Source organism: Macaca thibetana, chromosome 7, assembly GCF_024542745.1.
Source record: "Macaca thibetana thibetana isolate TM-01 chromosome 7, ASM2454274v1, whole genome shotgun sequence".
NCBI lineage: Eukaryota > Metazoa > Chordata > Mammalia > Primates > Cercopithecidae > Macaca > Macaca thibetana.
This window is the reverse complement of record NC_065584.1, coordinates 107,634,243-107,656,282: the sequence shown is the minus strand read 5'-3', so window position 1 is coordinate 107,656,282 and position 22,040 is coordinate 107,634,243. Positions and strand designations below refer to the sequence as shown.

At 37.3% G+C, this 22,040-nt stretch overlaps 1 protein-coding gene across 6 annotated transcripts in view; it reads right to left on the bottom strand.

Annotated features, from left to right (window-relative positions):
- Positions 1 to 22,040, bottom strand: part of ADAMTSL3 (ADAMTS like 3) — a 414,992-nt gene that overhangs the window by 245,490 nt on the left and 147,462 nt on the right. For all 6 annotated transcript variants that reach the window (XM_050796105.1, XM_050796106.1, XM_050796108.1 and 3 more), the window contains exon 5: positions 11,854 to 11,899. In XM_050796105.1, coding sequence (XP_050652062.1) covers positions 11,854 to 11,899 — 46 coding nt within the window. The remainder of the gene's footprint in view (positions 1 to 11,853; positions 11,900 to 22,040) is intronic.

The window sequence follows — 22,040 nt, the reverse complement described above, 5'->3', positions numbered from 1 at the left end:
CTCTCTAAGGATTCCAACTCTGAGAACTAGAAAGGGCATCATTTGCTTCTCCACCTCCTTCCTACCCTACCCCAAGCACCTATTTCTTACCAGCCTAGAAAGATTTCTGCTGCATTCTCCCAGAGGGACCATAAATTAGAGACCACAGGTAACCCCCAAGGCCCACAGAGCTTCAGGGGCATTATATCTTCACTCAAGTACACCAAAGTACTAACCATTGCACCTAATGTGCACTAATTTTAGTAGATTACATTTTATGTCTGTACTGTGCAGCATAATACTCTAATACTTGTGTTGATAATAGGTTCCTTTTTGGAATTAGCTACAGCAGAGTGATACACACAGAGAGAAACTCTAGAATGAGATCCCAAAATGTAACACCTTGATCTGGGGTTTAAAATGAATGTTCTAAATAGTTTCACAAATTATTGCTGGAAATCATACTATTTTGAAATTTGTTCTTGAAAGACTACAAGGAAATTGTCAGACCAAAGAAAACTTTAGCTATCCCATTGTGGTGGGCAAAATATCTTTTTTTTTTTTTTAATTTTTTAAATTTATTTATTATTATTATACTTTAAGTTGTAGGGTACATGTGCATAACGTGCAGGTTTGTTACATATGTATACTTGTGCCATGTTGGTGTGCTGCACCCATCAACTCGTCATTTACATCAGGTACAACTCCCAATGCAATCCCTCCCCCCTCCCCCCTCCCCATGATAGGCCCCGGTGTGTGATGTTCCCCTTCCTGAGTCCAAGTGATCTCATTGTTCAGTTCCCACCTATGAGTGAGAACATGCAGTGTTTGGTTTTCTGTTCTTGTGATAGTTTGCTAAGAATGATGGTTTCCAGCTGCATCCATGTCCCTACAAAGGACACAAACTCATCCTTTTTTATGGCTGCATAGTATTCCATGGTGTATATGCGCCACATTTTCTTAATCCAATCTGTCACTGATGGACATTTAGGTTGATTCCAAGTCTTTGCTATTGTGAATAGTGCTGCAATAAACATACGTGTGCATGTGTCTTTATAGTAGCATAATTTATAATCCTTTGAGTATATACCCAGTAATGGGATGGCTGGGTCATATGGTACATCTAGTTCTAGATCCTTGAGGAATCGCCATACTGTTTTCCATAATGGTTGAACAAGTTTACAATCCCACCAACAGTGTAAAAGTGTTCCTATTTCTCCACATCCTCTCCAGCACCTGTTGTTTCCTGACTTTTTAATGATCGCCATTCTAACTGGTGTGAGATGGTATCTCATTGTGGTTTTGATTTGCATTTCTCTGATGGCCAGTGATGATGAGCATTTTTTCATGTGTCTGTTGGCTGTGTGAATGTCTTCTTTTGAGAAATGTCTGTTCATATCCTTTGCCCACTTTTTGATGGGGTTGTTTGTTTTTTTCTTGTAAATTTGCTTGAGTTCTTTGTAGGTTCTGGATATTAGCCCTTTGTCAGATGAGTAGATTGCAAAAATCTTCTCCCATTCTGTAGGTTGCCTGTTCACTCTGATGGTAGTTTCTTTTGCTGTGCAGAAGCTCTTTAGTTTAATGAGATCCCATTTGTCAATTTTGGCTTTTGCTGCTGTTGCTTTTGGTGTTTTAGACATGAAGTCTTTGCCCATGCCTATGTCCTGAATGGTACTACCTAGGTTTTCCTCTAGGATTTTTATGGTATTAGGTCTAACATTTAAGTCTCTAATCCATCTTGAATTAATTTTCGTATAAGGAGTAAGGAAAGGATCCAGTTTCAGCTTTCTACTTATGGCTAGCCAATTTTCCCAGCACCATTTATTAAATAGGGAATCCTTTCCCCATTTCTTGTTTCTCTCAGGTTTGTCAAAGATCAGATGTCTGTAGATGTGTGGTATTTTTTCTGAGGACTCTGTTCTGTTCCATTGGTCTATATCTCTGTTTTGGTACCAGTACCATGCTGTTTTGGTTACTGTAGCCTTGTAGTATAGTTTGAAGTCAGGTAGCGTGATGCCTCCAGCTTTGTTCTTTTGTCTTAGGATTGTCTTGGAGATGCGGGCTCTTTTTTGGTTCCATATGAATTTTAAAGCAGTTTTTTCCAATTCTGTGAAGAAACTCGTTGGTAGCTTGATGGGGATGGCATTGAATCTATAAATTACCTTGGGCAGTATGGCCATTTTCACGATATTGATTCTTCCTCTCCATGAGCATGGTATGTTCTTCCATTTGTTTGTGTCTTCTTTTATTTCACTGAGCAGTGGTTTGTAGTTCTCCTTGAAGAGGTCCTTTACATCCCTTGTAAGTTGGATTCCTAGGTATTTTATTCTCTTTGAAGCAATTGTGAATGGAAGTTCATTCCTGATTTGGGCTCTCTGTTTGTCTGTTACTGGTGTATAAGAATGCTTGTGATTTTTGCACATTAATTTTGTATCCTGAGACTTTGCTGAAGTTTCTTATCAGCTTAAGGAGATTTTGGGCTGAGACAATGGGGTTTTCTAAATATACAATCATGTCATCTGCAAACAGGGACAATTTGATTTCTTCTTTTCCTAACTGAATACCCTTGATTTCTTTCTCTTGCCTGATTGCCCTAGCCAGAACTTCCAACACTATGTTGAATAGGAGTGGTGAGAGAGGGCATCCCTGTCTTGTGCCAGTTTTCAAAGGGAATTTTTCCAGTTTTTACCCATTCAGTATGATATTGGCTGTGGGTTTGTCATAAATAGCTCTTATTATTTTGAGGTATGTTCCATCAATACCGAATTTATTGAGCGTTTTTAGCATGAAGGGCTGTTGAATTTTGTCAAAAGCCTTTTCTGCATCTATTGAGATAATCATGTGGTTCTTGTCTTTGGTTCTGTTTATATGCTGGATTATGTGGATTATTGATTTGCGAATGTTGAACCAGCCTTGCATCCCAGGGATGAAGCCCACTTGATCATGGTGGATAAGCTTGTTGATGTGTTGCTGAATCCGGTTTGCCAGTATTTTATTGAGGATTTTTGCATCGATGTTCATCAGGGATATTGGTCTAAAATTCTCTTTTTTTGTTGTGTGTCTGCCAGGCTTTGGTATCAGGATGATGTTGGCCTCATAAAATGAGTTAGGGAGGATTCCCTCTTTTTCTATTGATTGGAATAGTTTCAGAAGGAATGGTACCAACTCCTCCTTGTACCTCTGGTAGAATTCAGCTGTGAATCCATCTGGTCCTGGACTTTTTTTGGTTGGTAGGCTATTAATTATTGCCTCAATTTCAGAGCCTGCTATTGGTCTATTCAGGGATTCAACTTCTTCTTGGTTTAGTCTTGGAAGAGTGTAAGTGTCCAGGAAATTATCCATTTCTTCTAGATTTTCCAGTTTATTTGCGTAGAGAGGTGTTTATAGTATTCTCTGATGATAGTTTGTATTTCTGTGGGGTCGGTGGTGATATCCCCTTTATCATTTTTAATTGCGTCGATTTGATTCTTCTCTCTTTTCTTCTTTATTAGTCTTGCTAGTGGTCTGTCAATTTTGTTGATCTTTTCAAAAAACCAACTCCTGGATTCATTGATTTTTTGGAGGTTTTTTTGTGTGTCTATCTCCTTCAGTTCTCCTCTGATCTTAGTTATTTCTTGCCTTCTGCTAGCTTTCGAATGTGTTTGCTCTTGCTTCTCTAGTTCTTTTAATTGCGATGTTAGAGTGTCAATTTTAGATCTTTCCTGCTTTCTCTCGTGGGCATTTAGTGCTATAAATTTCCCTCTACACACTGCTTTAAATGTGTCCCAGAGATTCTGGTATGTTGTATCTTATTTTAAACCCAGAATTTCATATCCAGCCAAACTAAGTTTCATAAGTGAAGGAGAAATAAAATCCTTTACAGATAAGCAAATGCTTAGAGATTTTGTCACCACTAGGCCTGCTTTACAAGAGACCCTGAAGGAAGCACTCAACGTGGAAAGGAACAACCGGTACCAGCCATTGCAAAAACATGCCAAAATGTAAAGACCATCGAGGCTAGGAAGAAATTGCATCAACTAACGAGCAAAATAACCAGTTAATATCATAATGGCAGGATCAAGTTCACACATAACAATCTTAACCTTAAATGTAAATGGACTAAATGCTCCAATTAAAAGACACAGACTGGCAAACTGGATAAAGAGTCAAGGCCCATCAGTCTGCTGTATTCAGGAGACCCATCTCACACGCAGAGACATACATAGGCTCAAAATAAAGGGATGGAGGAAGATTTACCAAGCAAATGGAGAACAAAAAAAAGCGGGGGTTGCAATACTAGTCTCTGATAAAACAGACTTTAAACCATCAAAGATCAAAAGAGACAAAGAAGGCCATTACATAATGGTAAAGGGATCAATTCAACAGGAAGAGCTAACTATCCTAAATCTATATGCACCCAATACAGGAGCACCCAGATTCATCAAGCAAGTCCTTAGAGACTTACAAAGAGACTTAGACTCCCATACAATAATAATGGGAGACTTCAACACTCCACTGTCAACATTAGACAGATCAACGAGACAGAAGGTTAACAAGGATATCCAGGAATTGAACTCATCTCTGCAGCAAGCAGACCTAATAGACATCTATAGAACTCTCCACCCCAAATCAACAGAATATACATTCTTCTCAGCACCACATCGTACTTACTCCAAAATTGACCACGTAATTGGAAGTAAAGCACTCCTCAGCAAATGTACAAGAACAGAAATTATAACAAACTGTCTCTCAGACCACAGTGCAATCAAACTAGAACTCAGGACTAAGAAACTCAATCAAAACCGCTCAACTACATGGAAACTGAACAACCTGCTCCTGAATGACTACTGGGTACATAATAAAATGAAGGCAGAAATAAAGTGGTGGGCAAAATATCTTGTGGGCAGCACCTTGGCCCACAAGATATCCATGACCTAACCCCTGGAATCTGTCACTGTGTTACCTTACATGGCAAAAGGATCTTTGCACATATAACTAAAGTTAGAGACCTTGAGACAAAGAAATTATCTAGGATTATCCAGGTGGGACAACAATGCCCAACTGTGGTCACAGGAAGACATGACTGCAGAAAAAATGTTCGGGCCGGGTGCGGTGGCTCATGCCTATAATTCCAGCACTTTGGGAGGCCGAAGCAGGTGGATCACTTGAGGTCAGGAATTCGAGACCAGCCTGGCCGACATGGTGAAACCCTGTCTCTACTAAAAATACAAAAACTAGCTGGGCATGGTAGTTAGCATCTGTAATCCCAGCTGCTCAGGAGGCTGAGGCAGGAGAATCGCTTGAACCTAGGAGGCAGAGGTTGCAGTGACATTCATGAGTCGAAACTCTCCAATACACCTGTGTCGCTATTTCTGGTAAATGTTTACAAGAATTAAGAGCCGAGATCTTGCCACCACACTCCAGCCTGGGCGACAGAGCAAGACTCAGTCTCAAAAAAAAAAAAAGAAAAAAAGAAAAAGAAAAAGAAAAAAAAAGAAAAGGAGAAATGTTCAAACAAACGTAATGTTGCTGGCTTTGAAGACTGAAGAAGGAATCACAAGCCAAGGAATATGGGTAGCCTCTAGAAGCTGGGAAAAAAAGGAAATTAATTTTTCCCTAGGCCTCCAGAATGATATAGCCCTGCCTATATGTTAATTTTAGCCCAGTAAGACCTGTGTCAGACTTCTGGCTGTCAGAACCATAAGGTACTACATTTGTCTTGTTTTAAGCCACTATGTTTATAGTAATATGTTACTGCAGCAATAAAAACAACTAATGCACCCATGAAAAAGGTGGTAGATCTAAAAGCCTCATGGATAAAACTCTGAGGTTGCTAATGCACCCACATGCCTGTTTAAAAGGAAGGCTAGACTACGTTGGCACTGACATGCTTGCCTTTGTGTTCAGGTCTCTATCTCTCCCTCCTACATGCCCCACCTGGACTTCCAGTTCAGTTAATTCAGCATTCACAAGCAGGTGTGTCACTCAACATCAAGCGTGACTCAATTCAAATCACCAGAGATGTGAAGCCATTTGTGTAGTGCTCCAAAATCCCTCCGAGGACTCATTTGATAAAAATCTGGTTACTTCTGGCTAAGTGATATTTGAGTTTGAGTGCCCCAGTAAATAAGCATCCATTTTTTCCCATTCAAGTTCGGAACCAGTGGAGAGATACAGATAGAAATGTCAGCTTGATCGTTGATAGAAACGGACTGCAAATACGGCTTGAGCTCTCAGTCAAAAGGTGTTGCTAAAGACTGCCAGCTTTCTACTCCCACAGAACTTGGGGGCCTACCCACCAAGAAAAAGCTTGATCCGTAGATTAGAAACCCTTAGCCAGGACCGATATCTCACACTGACTTGGGACAGAGAAAGAAGAAAGAGAGACAAAGCCCCAGTAATTGATCTTTTAAAATAAATTAGTTACAGCCAATTAGAAAAGTGGCTAAAAATAAATCAATCAATCTCATTTAAATGAGATCTTCAGATTCTCAGAATTTCCTTTTAATTCCTGTCATTTTTATTTGGGTCCATACCACCAATGAGGGAAATGTTTTTAAAATTTTTAATAAACATATAAAATGTCATGGTTAGTGACTGCCTGGGGTCAACACATAGTCAGTAAAAGAATTTACCAAGACAGTAATAAGTCTGGAAAGGCAGATTTATTTAAAGAAAAGGGGAGATACACTGCCAGCGAGCAATGGGCAATACAGCAGAGGGAAGGCTGTCTGCTGTCTGCAAAGAGGCAGGGACTGGAGGGGAGTTTTTTAGGTCGTGTTACTTGGGCTTAATGTTTGCAGACAGGATGCTAGGTGCAGGTGGGCTTTGATTGGGATGCTTGTAACAGGATGCTTGGGTGCTAGTGAGCCATTTGCAGTTGACCCTATTTCTCAGAACATTTGTTCCTCTCTACCCCCTACTTCTGTTTCTGCCAGCTAAGCTCATTTTTCAGTTTTCTTTCAACTCCTTAGGGCTCCACAAATTGCACATATTTATGGGGTACAACTTGATATTTCAGTACATGTATACATTATATAATGAACAAATTAGGGTAATTAGCATGTTTACCACCTCAAAAATTTATCATTTCTTTGTGGTAGGAACACTGAAGATCCTCTCTTCTGGCTAAATTGAGATATACAATGTCTTACTGTTTACTATAGTTACTCTACTGTGCAATAGGACACCAAAAATCATCCTTCCTTCCTAGCTGTAACTTTTTTGACCAACCTCTCCCAATCTCTACCTGCCCCCGGCCCTCCCCAGTCTCTGGTAACCACTGTTCTATTGCCTACTTTCATGATATCAAGGTTTTTTTTTTTGGATTCCACATATGAATGAGATTATGTGGTATTTGTCTTTCTCTGCCTGGATTATTTCACTTAACATAATATCTCCTAGATTCATCCATGTCACAAATGACAACATCTCCTTGTTTTTATGGCTGCATAGTATTTCATTGTGTATATATACCACATTTGCTTTCTCCATTCATTCATTGTTGGACACTTAAGTTGATTCCATTGAATAGTGCTAGAATAAACATGTGAGTGAGGATGTCTCTGTGATATACTGATTTCATTTCCTCTGAATATATACCCAGTAATAGGATTCTGGATCATATGGTAGTTCTATTTTTAATATTTTGAGGAACTCCATACTATTTTCCACAAACGATGAACTAATTTACATCCCCACTAATAGCATATAAGGGTTCCCTTTTCTCCACATCCTTGGAAACACTTGTGTCTTTTGTCTTTGTGATAATAATCATTTTAAGTGGAATGAGGTGATATAGTGGTTTTGATTTGTATTTCTCTGATGATTAGTGATGTTAAGCATTTTTCCATACACCTGGGTTGGTATTTATGTCTTCTTTTGAGAAATGTTCATTAAGGCCTTTTGCCATTTTTAAATCAAATTATTTGTTCTGGGTTTTTTTGCTACTGAGTTGTTTGAATTCCTTATATATTCTAGATATTCTTTCCTTGTCCAGCTGTCTAGTTTGCAAATATTTTCCCCCATTCTATAGGTTGTCTCTTTACTCTTGATTGTGTCCTTTGATGTACATGAGCTTTTTAGTTTAATATAATCCCATTTGTCTATTTTTGTTTTTATTGTCTGTGCTTTTGAGATCATATTTTAAAAATCCTTACCTAGTCCAATGTCATGAAGCATTTCCTCTGTTTTTGTCTATCAGTTTCATATTTTCAAGTCTTACATGTACATCTTCACTTCATTTTTAGTTGGATTTTGTACACGGTGAGAGATAGGGGTCCAGTTTTATTCTTCTGCATATAGATATCCAATTTTACCCACACCATTTATTGAAGACACTGTCCTTTCCCCAGTGTGTATTCTTGGCACCCTTATTGAAAATCAGTTGGCTGTAGATATGTGGAATTATTTCTGGACTCTCTATTCTGTGCCATTGATCTGTGTGTATTTTTACACCAATGCCATGCTGTTTTAGTTACTATCACTTTCTCATGTCAGGTAGTGGTATGCCTCCAGTTTTGATTTTTGTGTTTGTTTGTTTTTAATCAAGATTGCTTTGGGTGTTCAGAGTCTTTTTGTGATTCTATACAAGTTTTAGGATTTTTTTTTTTCTGTGAAGAATGTCACTGGAATTTTTTTTGGGTTTTTTTTTTGGTTTTTTTTTTTTTTTTTTTGGAGATGGAGTCTCGCTCTGTCACCCAGGCTGGAGTGCAGTGGCGCAGTCTCGGCTCACTGCAAGCTCCGCCTCCCGGGTTCACGCCATTCTCCCGCCTCAGCCTCCCGAGTAGCTGGGACTACAGGTGCCCACCACCACACCCGGCTAATTTTTTGTATTTTTTTTTAGTAGAGACAGGGTTTCACCGTGTTAGCCAGGATGGTCTCGATCTCCTGACCTCGTGATCCGCCCGCCTCGGCCTCCCAAAGTGCTGGGATTACAGGCGTGAGCCACCGCGCGGAATTTTAACAGGGATTGTATTAAATCTGTGTATCACTTTGGATAGTAAGGACATTTTAACAATGTGAATTTTTCCAATCCATGAACACCTCTTTTTGCATCCTCTTTAATTTCTTTCATTAATGTTTTGTGTAGTTTATTTATTTATATATTGAGATGGAGTCTCGCACTGTCACCCAGGCTGGAGTGCAATGGCGCAATCTCAACTCACTGCAACCCCCACCTCTTGGGTTCAAGTGACTCTCCTGCCTCAGCTTCCCAAGTAGCTGGGATTACAGGTGCCTGCCACCACGCCCAGCTAATTTTTTTGTATTTTTAGTAGAGACAGAGTTTCACTATGTTGGCCAGGCTGGTCTCGAATTCCTGACCTCGTGATCCACCCACCTCAGCCTCCCAAAGTGCAGGGATTACAGACGTGAGCCACCACGCCTGGCCATTAATGTTTTATAATTTTTAATGTACAGATTTTTTACCTTCTTAGTTAAATTTACTCCTGAGTATATTACTTTTTGTAGCTATTATAAATGTAGCTATTGTAAATTCAAATGATTTCATTACATTTTTTATCTGTATTCTTCTGTATCTCGCAAGTTTCCCTAAAATCACTACTTTGATTTCTTTTTAAGACATTTTGTAAGTTTCCTTTTCTTTGGGGTTTACTACTGGAGAATAACATTCATTTGAAGGTGTCATGTTTCTTTGCTTTCTCAAGTTTCTTGTGTATCTACTTTGTTTTGTTTTTTGCTTGTTTGTTTGAGATGGAATCTGGCTCTGTCACCCAGGCTGGAGAGCAGTGGTGTGATCTTAGCTCACTGAAACCTCTGCTTCTCAGGTTCAAGAGATTCTCCTGCCTCACCTCCCAAGTAGCTGGGATTACAAGTGTGTGCCACCACATCCAGCTGATTTTTGTATTTTTTGTAGAGATAGGGTTTCACCATGTTGGATAGGCTGGTCTTAAACTCCTGACTTCAAGTTATCTGCCCGCCACAGCCTCCCAATGTGCTGGGATTACAGGCATGAGCCACCACACCTAGCCTTGTGCATCTACTTTGATATCTGTGCATCTGCTGAATCCGTTTCTGCTTCCAATTTTACAGAGTAGCTTTTATAAGGAAAGACTTTTTCCTACAGATGTGTCCTATGGTGTCAGTTGAGTAGTGTGAATTCACATTGGTTCTGGGTGGACACAGTAGTTGGGTCTCCATACAGCTTCATCAGGTATAATCCATGTAGTAATATCTCTGAGTGCCTCAATGGCCTAGACTGCAGGAGTTTAGGGCAGTAGTGGTGCAGCTTTGCCACAGAAAGGGCCACCAGGCTGGTTTTTAAGCTGGAGGTACATGCACAACTGTGCAGGATCACCTGTTCCTTGCAGGGAAGGGTGTCATGTGGACTTGGATGCAAGGGTCATCACCATTTCACTGGGCCTAGGTTCTAAACAGCTAGGGTTGTGGTGCTACAGTCATCTGTGTGAGCATGTAAGAATGACAGTGGAGTCTCAGGGATGGAAAGATCAGTGGTTACTGTTCCCCAGAGTAGAGCACACTCTAGCAGTGGCTCCAGTTTCAAGGTGTCACTGTGCCATAACAGCCGGGGTCATGGGAGGTGGGCAGTGTACAATGTGAGCTCCTACTGTGAAACAATGCCGCTGTGGGAACTCCAGACAGCTCCCCCAAGGGCCTGTGAGGACTGCCACATTCACCTGTAGCAAGGACTACCTGTATCTGTACTGGTAACAGGGGCTGCTGGGGGCTCCCTGCTTACCTGACAGAGGAGATGGGGTAGTAGAGGCAGAGTACTTCACCCTCCTCTCTATGCTGCCATCCTGAGTTACTGTTTGCCACAGGGATTCTGCCATTCCCTTGCTATACTGCAGTGCTCTCCCTCAGATACTCTAGTCTAATTGTAGTTGTTTATTTGTTGTTTTGGTCTTTTTGTGTATGAGGAGGTAAGTGCCAAGTACCTCTAGTTAGCCTCTTACTGATAACCAGGAAATGCTTTGAATGGAAAATAGAATGGATTCTTTCTGGTGTTTATTGTTTATTTTCAATTTTTTTTTTTTTTTTTTTTTTTTTTTTTGAGACAGAGTCTCACTCTGTTGCCCAGGCTGGAGTGCAGTGGTGTGATCTCGGCTCACTGCAACCTCCACCTCCCAGGTTCAAGCAATTCTCCTGCCTCAGCCTCCCAAGTAGCTAGGATTACAAGCACGCACCACCAAGCCCAGCTAAGTTTGTATTTTTAGTAGAGACGGGGTTTCACCATATTGGCCAGGTTGGTCTCGAACTTTTAACCTAAAGTGATCTGCCTGCCTTGGCCTCCCAAAGTGCTAGGATTACAGGCATGAGCTTTATTTTCAAATTTCTAAAGTAAGATATTTGAATTTTTATTTTTAGTGTTGACTGATGTAAAATAAGAGTAGGGTTTTGTATATTTCTGTGTGATTTGCTGATGAGTCACCTACAGTATTCCTTGACACTGAGGTAGAAATAGCAACAGACTAGTTCAAGTAAGTCTACTCTTCCTATGTGACCTTCAAAAAATAATTTTACCTTGCTCAGCCTCAGTCCTCTCACTTGCAAAAGAGAAATAACCGGACCTTGCCTGCCTAGAGACAGTGCGAAGGTCAGGTAAGATAATGAACATAAAAGCAGATATTATGTATTGTTTCTATGACTTCAGAAATTATTAAATACTTAACAAATTAGATCATGAATGTGATATGGCCTAAAAAGGTAGTATAAATGGAAGATATTTGATATACATAATCTGTTGTCAATTAAAGAAATAAATTTTAGAAATTTATTTTAAAGAAATTAAAGAAATTAAATTTTCCACAAAGGGTATTAAGAGACCATTCGTTTTAGAGTACACATTGGAACATTGTAACTTAAAACAAGAACATATTGTATTGGATAAAATATTTTTATTTTAGGACTTACATGATTGCTGCATGTCCTGTACCGAATGTTCTGCCCTTCACAATTCCTGAAGGAAAAAAGAAAGAAGAAATCATGATTTCATAGAAGAGGCAGCATTTAAAAAAAAAAAAAAAATCAAATACAAGGCATTGGTTCCCTGTAAAACTTTCACTAGTGCACATTACCCCAAAGATTCAAAGTTTAATTCTAAGAAACTAATTTTCAAGGATTGGGGGCCAAGAAGTCTTGTGGAAGTGTCACATGAAATAAAGAATGAATTCTTTAGGTAATAGTAGTACTCACATGCAATTCTTACCCAACGGCCCATATAACCATTACAATTAATGTACAATATGTGTGTGTCTCATGTGTGAATATGTGTATTCTTTTCTATAATGAAAAGGAAAAAGCTACATGCAGAAGCATTTGTGTAGCATGTTTCCACTAGGACATTTCTCTTCCCTTACTGAAGCAACTCAAGTTAGCAGGGCACTCACTGTCTTCCTTTAATTAGTACAACAGTGTCTGTTAGAAATTTGCTTGAAGTAATGCTTCCTTTTTTTTTTTTTTTTCTGAGACAGAGTCTTATTCTGTCTCCCAGGCTGAAGTGCAATGGCTTGATCTCAGCTCACTGCAACCTCCGTCTCCCAGGTTCAAGCAATTCTCCAGCCTCAGCCTCCAGAGTAGCTGGGATTGCATGCGCACACCCCCATACCTGGCTAATTTTTGTATTTTTAGTAGAGACGGGGTTACACCATGTTGGCTAGGCTGGTTTCGAACTCCTGGCCTCAAGTGATCCACCCACCCCAGCCTCTCAAAGTGGGGGGATTACAGGTGTGAGCTACTGTACCCAGCCTACTTTATTTCAATCATTGACCTTACCAAATGGGATTATACAAAGTCATGTTGGAACAGCATTCTTGGGATGCTAATACTGGTAAGTTTGAGAATTTTCCAGGGATGACCACCACATAACCTATCTTCCCCCACAGCCACTAGCTCTGGGACCCAGCCACTCACTTTCCAGGCAGTTTTCCTTTGGGAGACTGGAATTCCATCCAACAGGTACTTCTCTTAGTCCAGTGCTTGTCCGCCTATATTTTACATAAACTCCTTAAAGATATCTAATCTATTCATGGCACTTTTCCCAATTTTTCAATGGAGTTACATATTTTTTCCCTTTATGTTTTCCTGGTGAATTCAATGGCAAATTTGGAGCCAGGAAAGCTAAACACAGGCTTAAATAATCATTTTGAATTAAAAGTCAATAGATACTATTTCAATTGTTACTAAAATATTTATTTATATGGGAACAAAATAATTTTAAAGTGGATAGGAGGTCATTTTTTGCCACTATGATTTAAATATGAGCCTATATGAAATGATTGATAGAGTCAGCAATGTTAAACTCACTGCATATACCTTCTGATGCTTCCATTTTTCTTGATTACAAAAGAAATAAGTGGAAACCAGTAATGTGCCAGGAAGTATAGAGGTAGTCACTCAAAATCCTATCACCAAGAACTTTATTCTTTTGTCATTTAACCCTCCATTGTTTCTGCCATTTACAGGATTGAAAATCATACTGTTAATTCATCCTAGTATTTGTTTTAATCTAATATTATAAGCATTTTCTCATTTCATTGATAATTCTTTGGAAAAATTATTTTAATGATTACATCACAGTCCATTATACAAACATTATTTTTGTAGCTGTAAATTTAAAACTTTTAAAATTGTGACAAAATACACATAACATAAAACTTACCATCCTAACCACTTTTAAGTGTGTGGTTCAGTGTTTAAGTATGTTCACATTGCTATGCCAATATTACCTTTTGTGATTACATTGCTTCTCTTTTTCCCTACTTAAAAACTGACATATATTAAAATTCTATTTGGTATGTATACAATTTTAAGAGTTTTGACAAACCCATACAATTGTGTAACTACTACCACAAGGAATATTTGGAACAGTTCCATCACCCCAAAAATGCCCTCAGGTTGCCCCTGTATAGTCAGCCTCTTCCCCCACCCTCAGCTCCTGGCAACCACTGGTTGGTTTTGTCCCTATAATTTGTCTTTTCCAAAATGTTATATAAATGGAATCGCACCATATGTAGCTTTTTGAGACTGGCTCTTTTTAGCATAATATATTTGAAAATCATTCTTGTGGTTGCAGGTATCTAGTTTGCACTTTTTTAATTGCTGAGTGGTATTCTATTGCACAAATGTACAACTGTTTATTCACTCACCAGGTAATATTTGAGTTGTTTTTAGTTTTGGGTAAGTATGAAAAAATGCTATAAACATTCACATGGAGGTTTTATGCTAACAAAGCTTTTCATTTCTCGGGTAAATACCTAGAAGTGGGATTTCTAAGTCCATTCTTTTTTATATAATATAAAATTTATTTGGTAAACATCTTTAGGTTTTCATTTTTGTCCATACATACAATACATATTTAGAAGTATTTTAAAACAAATCCCAGTCCTTTCATAATATGAATTTTTTCATGTATGAGTTTTTAACTCTTGGCTGGCTAAATATTATTTAATTAGTTGGATGTATGGCTGGCATATGATTAAATCTTTGCCTTTCATACAGGAAAGGCAATGCTGCATGATATGGTATTACTTCTTACATGATCCTTTTTTCTCAAAGCTGTAAACACACTTCATTGACCCTTGACATTTAGACTTGCAGAGGAGAAATATGATTATTCCTTTGCTTGTGTGTTTTATGTTTCTGCCTGAAAGGTTATAGTACTCTTGTTTTGTTGTGTTAGTATTTGATATAAAAGTTAAGTTATAATCAGGATGTATCCAGTCGTGTGTTTCATCAGTCTTTACTGAAAATGGTGAGCCTTTTTGAATGGAATACTCAAGGTCTTTATTTACAATGCTGCTGATTATTCTCAGATTATGATTTTGATTACTGCTCTTGTTCCATAAATGCCTATAATTGTGAGGTTGGAGCTCCCTCTCTCTGCATCTATTATTTCTTCATTAATCCATCTATGATTTCCTCATATATATATATATATATATATCTCATTTCATTGACCTTTTCTTGTGCTTATAAGAAATCTTCTATAGATATTCCTCCACACTACTGGTTTTAATTTTCTGTAGTGGTTATTTTCTATTTTACTGTGTCCGGTGAACTTTTAATATTAACTTCCACACTTTTTCCTTTGCAGTTTTTCTCAAACTCTCCCTCCTCCATTTCCATTTCATACTACCTTCACCTTAAACTTTCTGTTCCAACTGCAACTTGTACCCATTGTCTCCTCTCATCTTGTGTTTTTGAGGTGGTATAATCTCTAATTAGATTTAGAAGGCTTTGGGAGAAGGACATTTTGGAGTGAAAAGAACAGCATTATAGCTGCCTCCAAAAGCATTACCTAACTTGTAGTTAAATCATATTTAGGTAGATGTGCTTTCGTGATTTGTGGTTCAGAACATCTTCCCAGATTATCACAATGGGTTGGCTGTGTCTTAATATTTTGCAGCACTGCATATTTCTGTTTTTAAAATTTTGTCATAGGTATTTTATTCTTAAATTTATTAAAATCTTGCTAAGAGTACATCAAATTTTAATCATTCAAGCAGCACCAAACTGGGAGGCTGGTAGAAAAAAATATATTGGTGTGGAGAAGTCTTTCTCTTGGTCAAGGAGAAAATGACTCCATTCTACTGGGAAACAACAGCTACGCCTATGGAAAAGGTCATTCACTTACATGGCCTACTTCATTTTGCTTTTTATGTATGAACAAAAGAAGAAAATAAATAATAGGAAAAGTGAAGAAGTAATTGAAATTACTCTCTTATTTTGGAAAAGCCCCAGTTGAGGGAAGTTGCTAATAGATTAGTGAAGTGATAACCAAAAAGCTTTTTGTACCATGCTGACTTGCACCTCTATAAAGCATTTAATGCTAATTTCAAAGGAACAAGCAAATTAGAGAGTCACAGGTTAAAAAAATATATTTGAATTGATGGGAATACTGGAATACAAAAATTGTTGAAACTTAATAAAAATGGCATTTTCTTTAAACATTTTCAGAAATAATTTTTAGATGCATTTTTAGTAGTTGCTTAATTTTAGCTATTTATATTAAAAACTGTTCTTGTAAAAAGAAACTTAAAACTAAAAGGTAAGGAAAGAATATATCAAAGGTATCTTATGGCTGTGTCTCAGGCCTTCAGTGTAGACCATGTGTATAGCAACGGCCTAAACTCCATTGCCACCTGCTGTGTCCTAATTGTAAGCTGAGTTTCCAGGAGTCACTAATTTGCATCTTGAGTGTTGAGCCTTAAAATATAAACCTAAAAAGTATGTACAACTCTACTACAAATCCCACTACAATTGCAGCATGGTGATATGAAAAAGAGAGCATTTTATGTCATGAATTTTCAAAACATAATGCACCATTTTAGACTCAGTCTTCCTTCAACAATGTCTTACGGTGATCCTACTATCTACCAGGATATGGATATAAAGATTCAGGGAGATTACTTCTCTATTTCCTTTATAAGTCAGTAGCAAGGTTTTTTTTTAAAACCCAACCACCTGGTGACCATTTTTAACAATCTATTTTACTTTGTCCAACCTAATACATAGTAAACTCAGTGACTGGCCTCTATTGATGTGGCTTGCTTTGGTTACAATTTAGTATGAAAACGAATGACTACTTCATGAAACAGGCATAAAATGAAATGCAAGTTATTTTAAAGTTAAGGACATTGGAATCCTAATTCCCCAAGCAGGAACCTGCCAGCTTATTCTGGAATAATTCCTTTGGGCCAAAGCAACTAAGCTGCAGAAATATTACTTACAAGTTTTAAATTTCATTGTAATTAGTATATGCAAGAGCTAATGGTTATCAAGAGTATTTGAAAATTCAAGAGCATCATTTCACAATTATGTATTTTCTATCCATTACAACATTCATAACACCCTGTATTGAAGAGTTTTGAAGTCATAAATTTATGAATATATAAAAAACATATGTTGATTCCACATGAGGATATATTAAAAACATTAATAAAATTTCCCTGGAGTTCATAGCACTACAATTTATTATATTCATTTGATGATATATTGACTCAAATACTGGTGTCATAAAGCCTGAGAAGTATGTGTTTTGAAGAATAAAAATATATTAATTTTTAAAATAGTATTTAACTTAAACCTGTGTTTCCCATGATTGGCACTTAACTAGAATATCAAGTTACACACTTCTGCAAGAGAAAGAGACATTCTGGCTGGCATATGGTTTGCAATGCAAAAGAACTGACTATTTAAAGTAATCAAATTCTGAAATAACTTTATCCACAAGAAATATATAAGCAAAATAGCTATATTTGCTATTTTCCTAAATCATGAATGCCCTAAATCATGAATTTGAAGAAGCACACTGATAAAAGAGAAGGCACTGAAATGCTTTCTAAAGCTTTGGGATGGCTTTCAGCTTGGTTTTATATGTAATCACCTCCATATTCCTCTTCCAAGAAAAACTGACCACAAGTATTCAATATTTATGAAGACTTAATAAGTCTCCAAGGCAGTTCAAGGATAAAGAGACCTGATAAGCATTCCAAGGGAAAGTACTTCCAAAACGACAGTGAAAGTTCTTAACATGGGAATGGGTCAGGAATGATTAAGGTTTGCAGCTGCTTAAAATGTGGGGAGCAAGAATGAGTGAATTATTAAAGAACCTGCTACCATGCTTTTGAATTAAACTAATTTCATTATAGCCAAAAAGTGGTGTTACTGTCCCTGTTTCTTAGACATGGAAAAAGTGGATGTGCCACAGGCCTGATCCTATGCCAGGAACCAAGCTGGGAGAGCACATGCAATGACATGCATTTATCTTACTTCTGAAATACCACAGAACCTATTATTCTCTCAATATATGCACACATATGCACAAATACATATATACATATTTGATTTAGGATGTTTTCTACCCTTAGATACCTGTTTAAATTAGATGAGCTCAGGGACCAGGCAAATTTGGAGATTCTCAGGCCTAAAAGCAAATTTCAGAATGTAGGCTAAGGTTTGTGTAGAAATAGACTAAAGAATGCTATATTAGTCCTAAGAAATGAAAAAGTTAAGCAAATCCTACATCAGAAATAGGAGAGGTAACTGAGTAAATGGAATCATAATGTACAAAAAAAACTTCTGCAGTTTTTTTTCTTTCTCTGAAAACTGTTTTTGAGACTATCCATGTTAACAGATGTAACTCTATAATTCATTCACTTTTAGAGATCTGTAGGAATCCCAGTTATAAATATACCAAATTTATTTATCAATTCTCTTTATTCTTCATTGATCAATTTTCCTAAATGTTGATGAAGATTATTCCAAATCTTCATTTGGAAGTTGGTTTCAAATTTTAAACTGCACCCACAGTTCTGCAATGAGCAATCTTATATCACCATGTTAGGCATATTTACACATTTCTCTGGGATATATACTTGAGCAGGGTTGTTCTGTTCCAGGTGTTTACAGCATCACTATTACCAGATATTGACAAATTGCTCTCTAACATGGGCATACCAATTTTCACCCTCATTACCAGTACAGGAAGGTTCCTATTTTTATACATCTAGGTCATAGGTATTTTATTCTTAAATTTATTAAAATCTTGCTAAGAGTACATCAAATTTTAATTTCACATTTTAAAACTTTTTAATTTTTTCCCAATATGAAGAATGTGAAATATGTCATTTCATATTCTTTTTCTTTTTGGGGTAGACAGAGTCTTGCTGTCTCACCCAGGCTGGGGTGCAGTGGTGCAATCTCAGCTCACTGCAACCTCCTGGGCTCAAGTGATTCTTGTATTTCTGCTTTCCGAGTATCTGGGATTACAGGCATGTGCTACCACGTCGGGTTAATTTTTGTATTTTTTAGAAAAGGGGTTTCATCATGCTGGTCTCAAACTCCTGACCTCAAGTGATTCACCCATCGCAGCCTCCCAAAGTGCTGGGATTACAAGTGTAAGCCACCACACCCAATCTCATTTCATATGCTTTTGCAGGTTTTTGTCAGTGAAATTATTATTTTCATTTGTTTTTTACTATGCAGATTCATCTTCTGTGAATTTCCTGTTCATATTCTTTGCTCACTTTTCTACTAGGCTCTTTTTGCTTCTATTTTATTGGTAAGTAGAAGTTACTTAATATTTCAAATACTAGTCCTTTATTAGTTATATTCATTGTCAAGATTTTCTCCCACTCTATGGCTTGTCTTTTCTTTAGGTTTATATTTTTGTGATACAGATGTACATTTTTATTGTGCTTGAATTTATCTATATTTTCCTTTGTAACTCAAACTTTTTGTATCTTAGGGAATATTTTACTATCTAGAAATCACAAAGATAATCTTCTGTATTTCTTTATAAATGTTTCCAGACATTGCTTTTTACAAGTAGCGATTAATGCACTTGGAATTTATTCTTTACATGAATTGATATGTTCTAATATCTATTGATAATCATATCTGAGCACCATGTATTGAATACCCCTCTTTCCTGCACTGATTTACAGGGCCACTTTCAATATGTACCAAACTTCCACATATGCGTATATCTGTTTCTGGGCTCTCAATTTTGCCACACTTGCTATTCCTGCCTATGCCATTAGTATAGTTAAAAGAAACATTTTAATTGTCTGTGCAAGTCCCTTATTTTGTTCTTTTTCAAAATTATTTTCATTTCTTTGCACTCCTATATGATGCTTAGAATTGAAATTATGCTAATAGATTAACAAAGGGAAAAACTGGCATGTTTATGATGTTGAGATTTCCTATCTATGAACATATTGTATCTCTCCTTTTATTTAGGTAAGCTTCTAAATCTTCCATAAAAGTCTTACACATTTTTTATTGAATTTATTACAACATACCATATATTTTGCTAGTAGTGCCTTTTGAAATTTTACTTTCTACTTAGTTTTTGGTACCGTGTAAGAGCACAGTCATTTGTGCATTAATTTGTTTTCAGTAATCTTTATTGAATTATTTTATTAGTTTTATTATTTGATGTACAAGTACCTTGGATTTTTCTATCTGCACAATTTAGTAGTCTCTGAATAATGAGAGTTATCCTTCTATTTCATTTTTTTTTCTAGCCTTACTACACTGACTAGGACCTCAAATACAATAATGAATACAAACAATGACAGTGGGCATTCTTATCTCTCACCTAATGTTAGGGAGAATGTGGTAACATTTTACTATCAAGATTATCTACTGTACATTAAGAGTGTATACCTTTATTCCTAGTTTGCTGATATTTTTCAATTAAGAATAAGTATTCATTTTATCAAGTGCTACTTTTGCATCAATATAGATAACTGTATGGCTTTTCTCTCGTATATCATCAATGTTTTGCCTCCTGGTGCTTACTCCTCCCAAGTATTTCCTTGTGTGTTACCAGTTTTAGGATTGCAAGTTTGTCAATTAGCATGGCTCTATTGACAGGAATCCTATGCAGCCGGTTGGTGGCCTGACTCTCAGATCTTTCACTGCTGCTATAACCTCAAGGATATCACAGGCTACAAGATCACTTTCCATATTAATTTCCCAAGTAAATGTTTCCACAATCATATAGGATATATGTATTCAATGCAATATATATAATACGTATAGGCCAATATATACGCAATTCCAAATTTTGGGAGAACAGGTTCATTGTTCCAACGTGGATTTTTTTTTTCATATGGAATTAAGACTAAGATATTTAAATTCCCTATGCTGGTGTGTGGACGTTTTTCCCCTAGTCCTTCTGTTTAAGTGTCTGAACCTCAAGGGTCTTGCCTTTATCTTAGGGTTGCAGTTCCCACGGTGTGAACTCACATACACTAAAGACTTGATCTTTTGTGATTGTGAAAGAATTGAAACTCAACAGCCTGAGTTTTTGCGACGATCAAATCCCATCTCCATCACCAGGGCAGGCACAGAATCAGTTATGCACTTACTAGTTTGGCATTCAGTTTACTCTTTGCTTTTTGGCCCTGTGGATTTCCCTTAATTTCTTGTAGATTCAACTTTAGTGGTGGTGGTGGTGGTGTTTTAAATGCATGTCCCATTTTGCCTGGCATTTCTAGTTTTTTTGTTTTTTTTTTTAATTAAATTAAATCTTCTACTTAAAATAATTGTAAATCAGCTGGGCACAGTGGCTCATGCCTGTAATCCCAGCACTTTGGGAGGACAAGACAGGTGGATCACTTGAGGTCAGGAGTTCGAGACCAGCCTGGCCAACATGGTGAGACCCAGTCTCTACTAAAAATGCAAAAAATTAGCCGGGCATGGTGGCGTGCACCTGTAATCCCAGCTACTTAGGAGGTGGAGGTGGGAGAACTGCTTGAGCCCTGGAGGCGGACGTTGCAGTGAGCCAAGATTGTGCCACTGCACTCAAGCCTGGGCAACAGAGCGAGACTCCATCTCAAATAATAATAATAATAATAATTGTAAATCACATGCATTTGTAGAAAAATAATAAGAGACCCCCTGGATCCCTCAAGGGTAACATCTTGCAAAACTCTACAACAAGAATACAACTAGGAGATTGATATTAATACAGGTAATGTACAGAACATTTCTATCATCACAAGGCTCCTGCAAGTTGCCTTTTATAAAGCTGCATCTCCTCCCCACCCATCTATCCTCTTCCTTAGCACCTAGCAACTACTATTCTCCATTTCTATAATTTCTGTCATTTCAAGAATATTACATAAGTGAAATACAGTATTTAAGTTTTGGAGATTGGATTTTTATAACTTCATTGTAATTCTCTGGAGATTCATCAAGATTGTTGTGTTTATCAATGGTTCATTTCCATTCACTGCTGTGTAGCAGTCCCTGGTATAGATGTAACACCATTTGTTTAACGATTCACCCACTAAAGGGCATTGGGGTTGTTTCCACCTTTTGGCCACTGTGAGTAAAACTGGTATAAACATTCATGTATGGGTTTTAGGTTTTATTGTGAACCTAAGTCTTCAGTTATCTGAGAAAAATGCCCAGGAGTGCAATTGCTGAGTTGTATGGTAGTTGCATGTTTATTTTTTAAAAGAAACTGCCTATTTTCCAGAATGGCTATATCATTATACATTCTCAGAACCGAAATAAGAGCAACACTCTTTCTCTGCATCCTTGCCAGTATTTCATGTTGTGAACTTTTTGAAAGTTATTCTGAT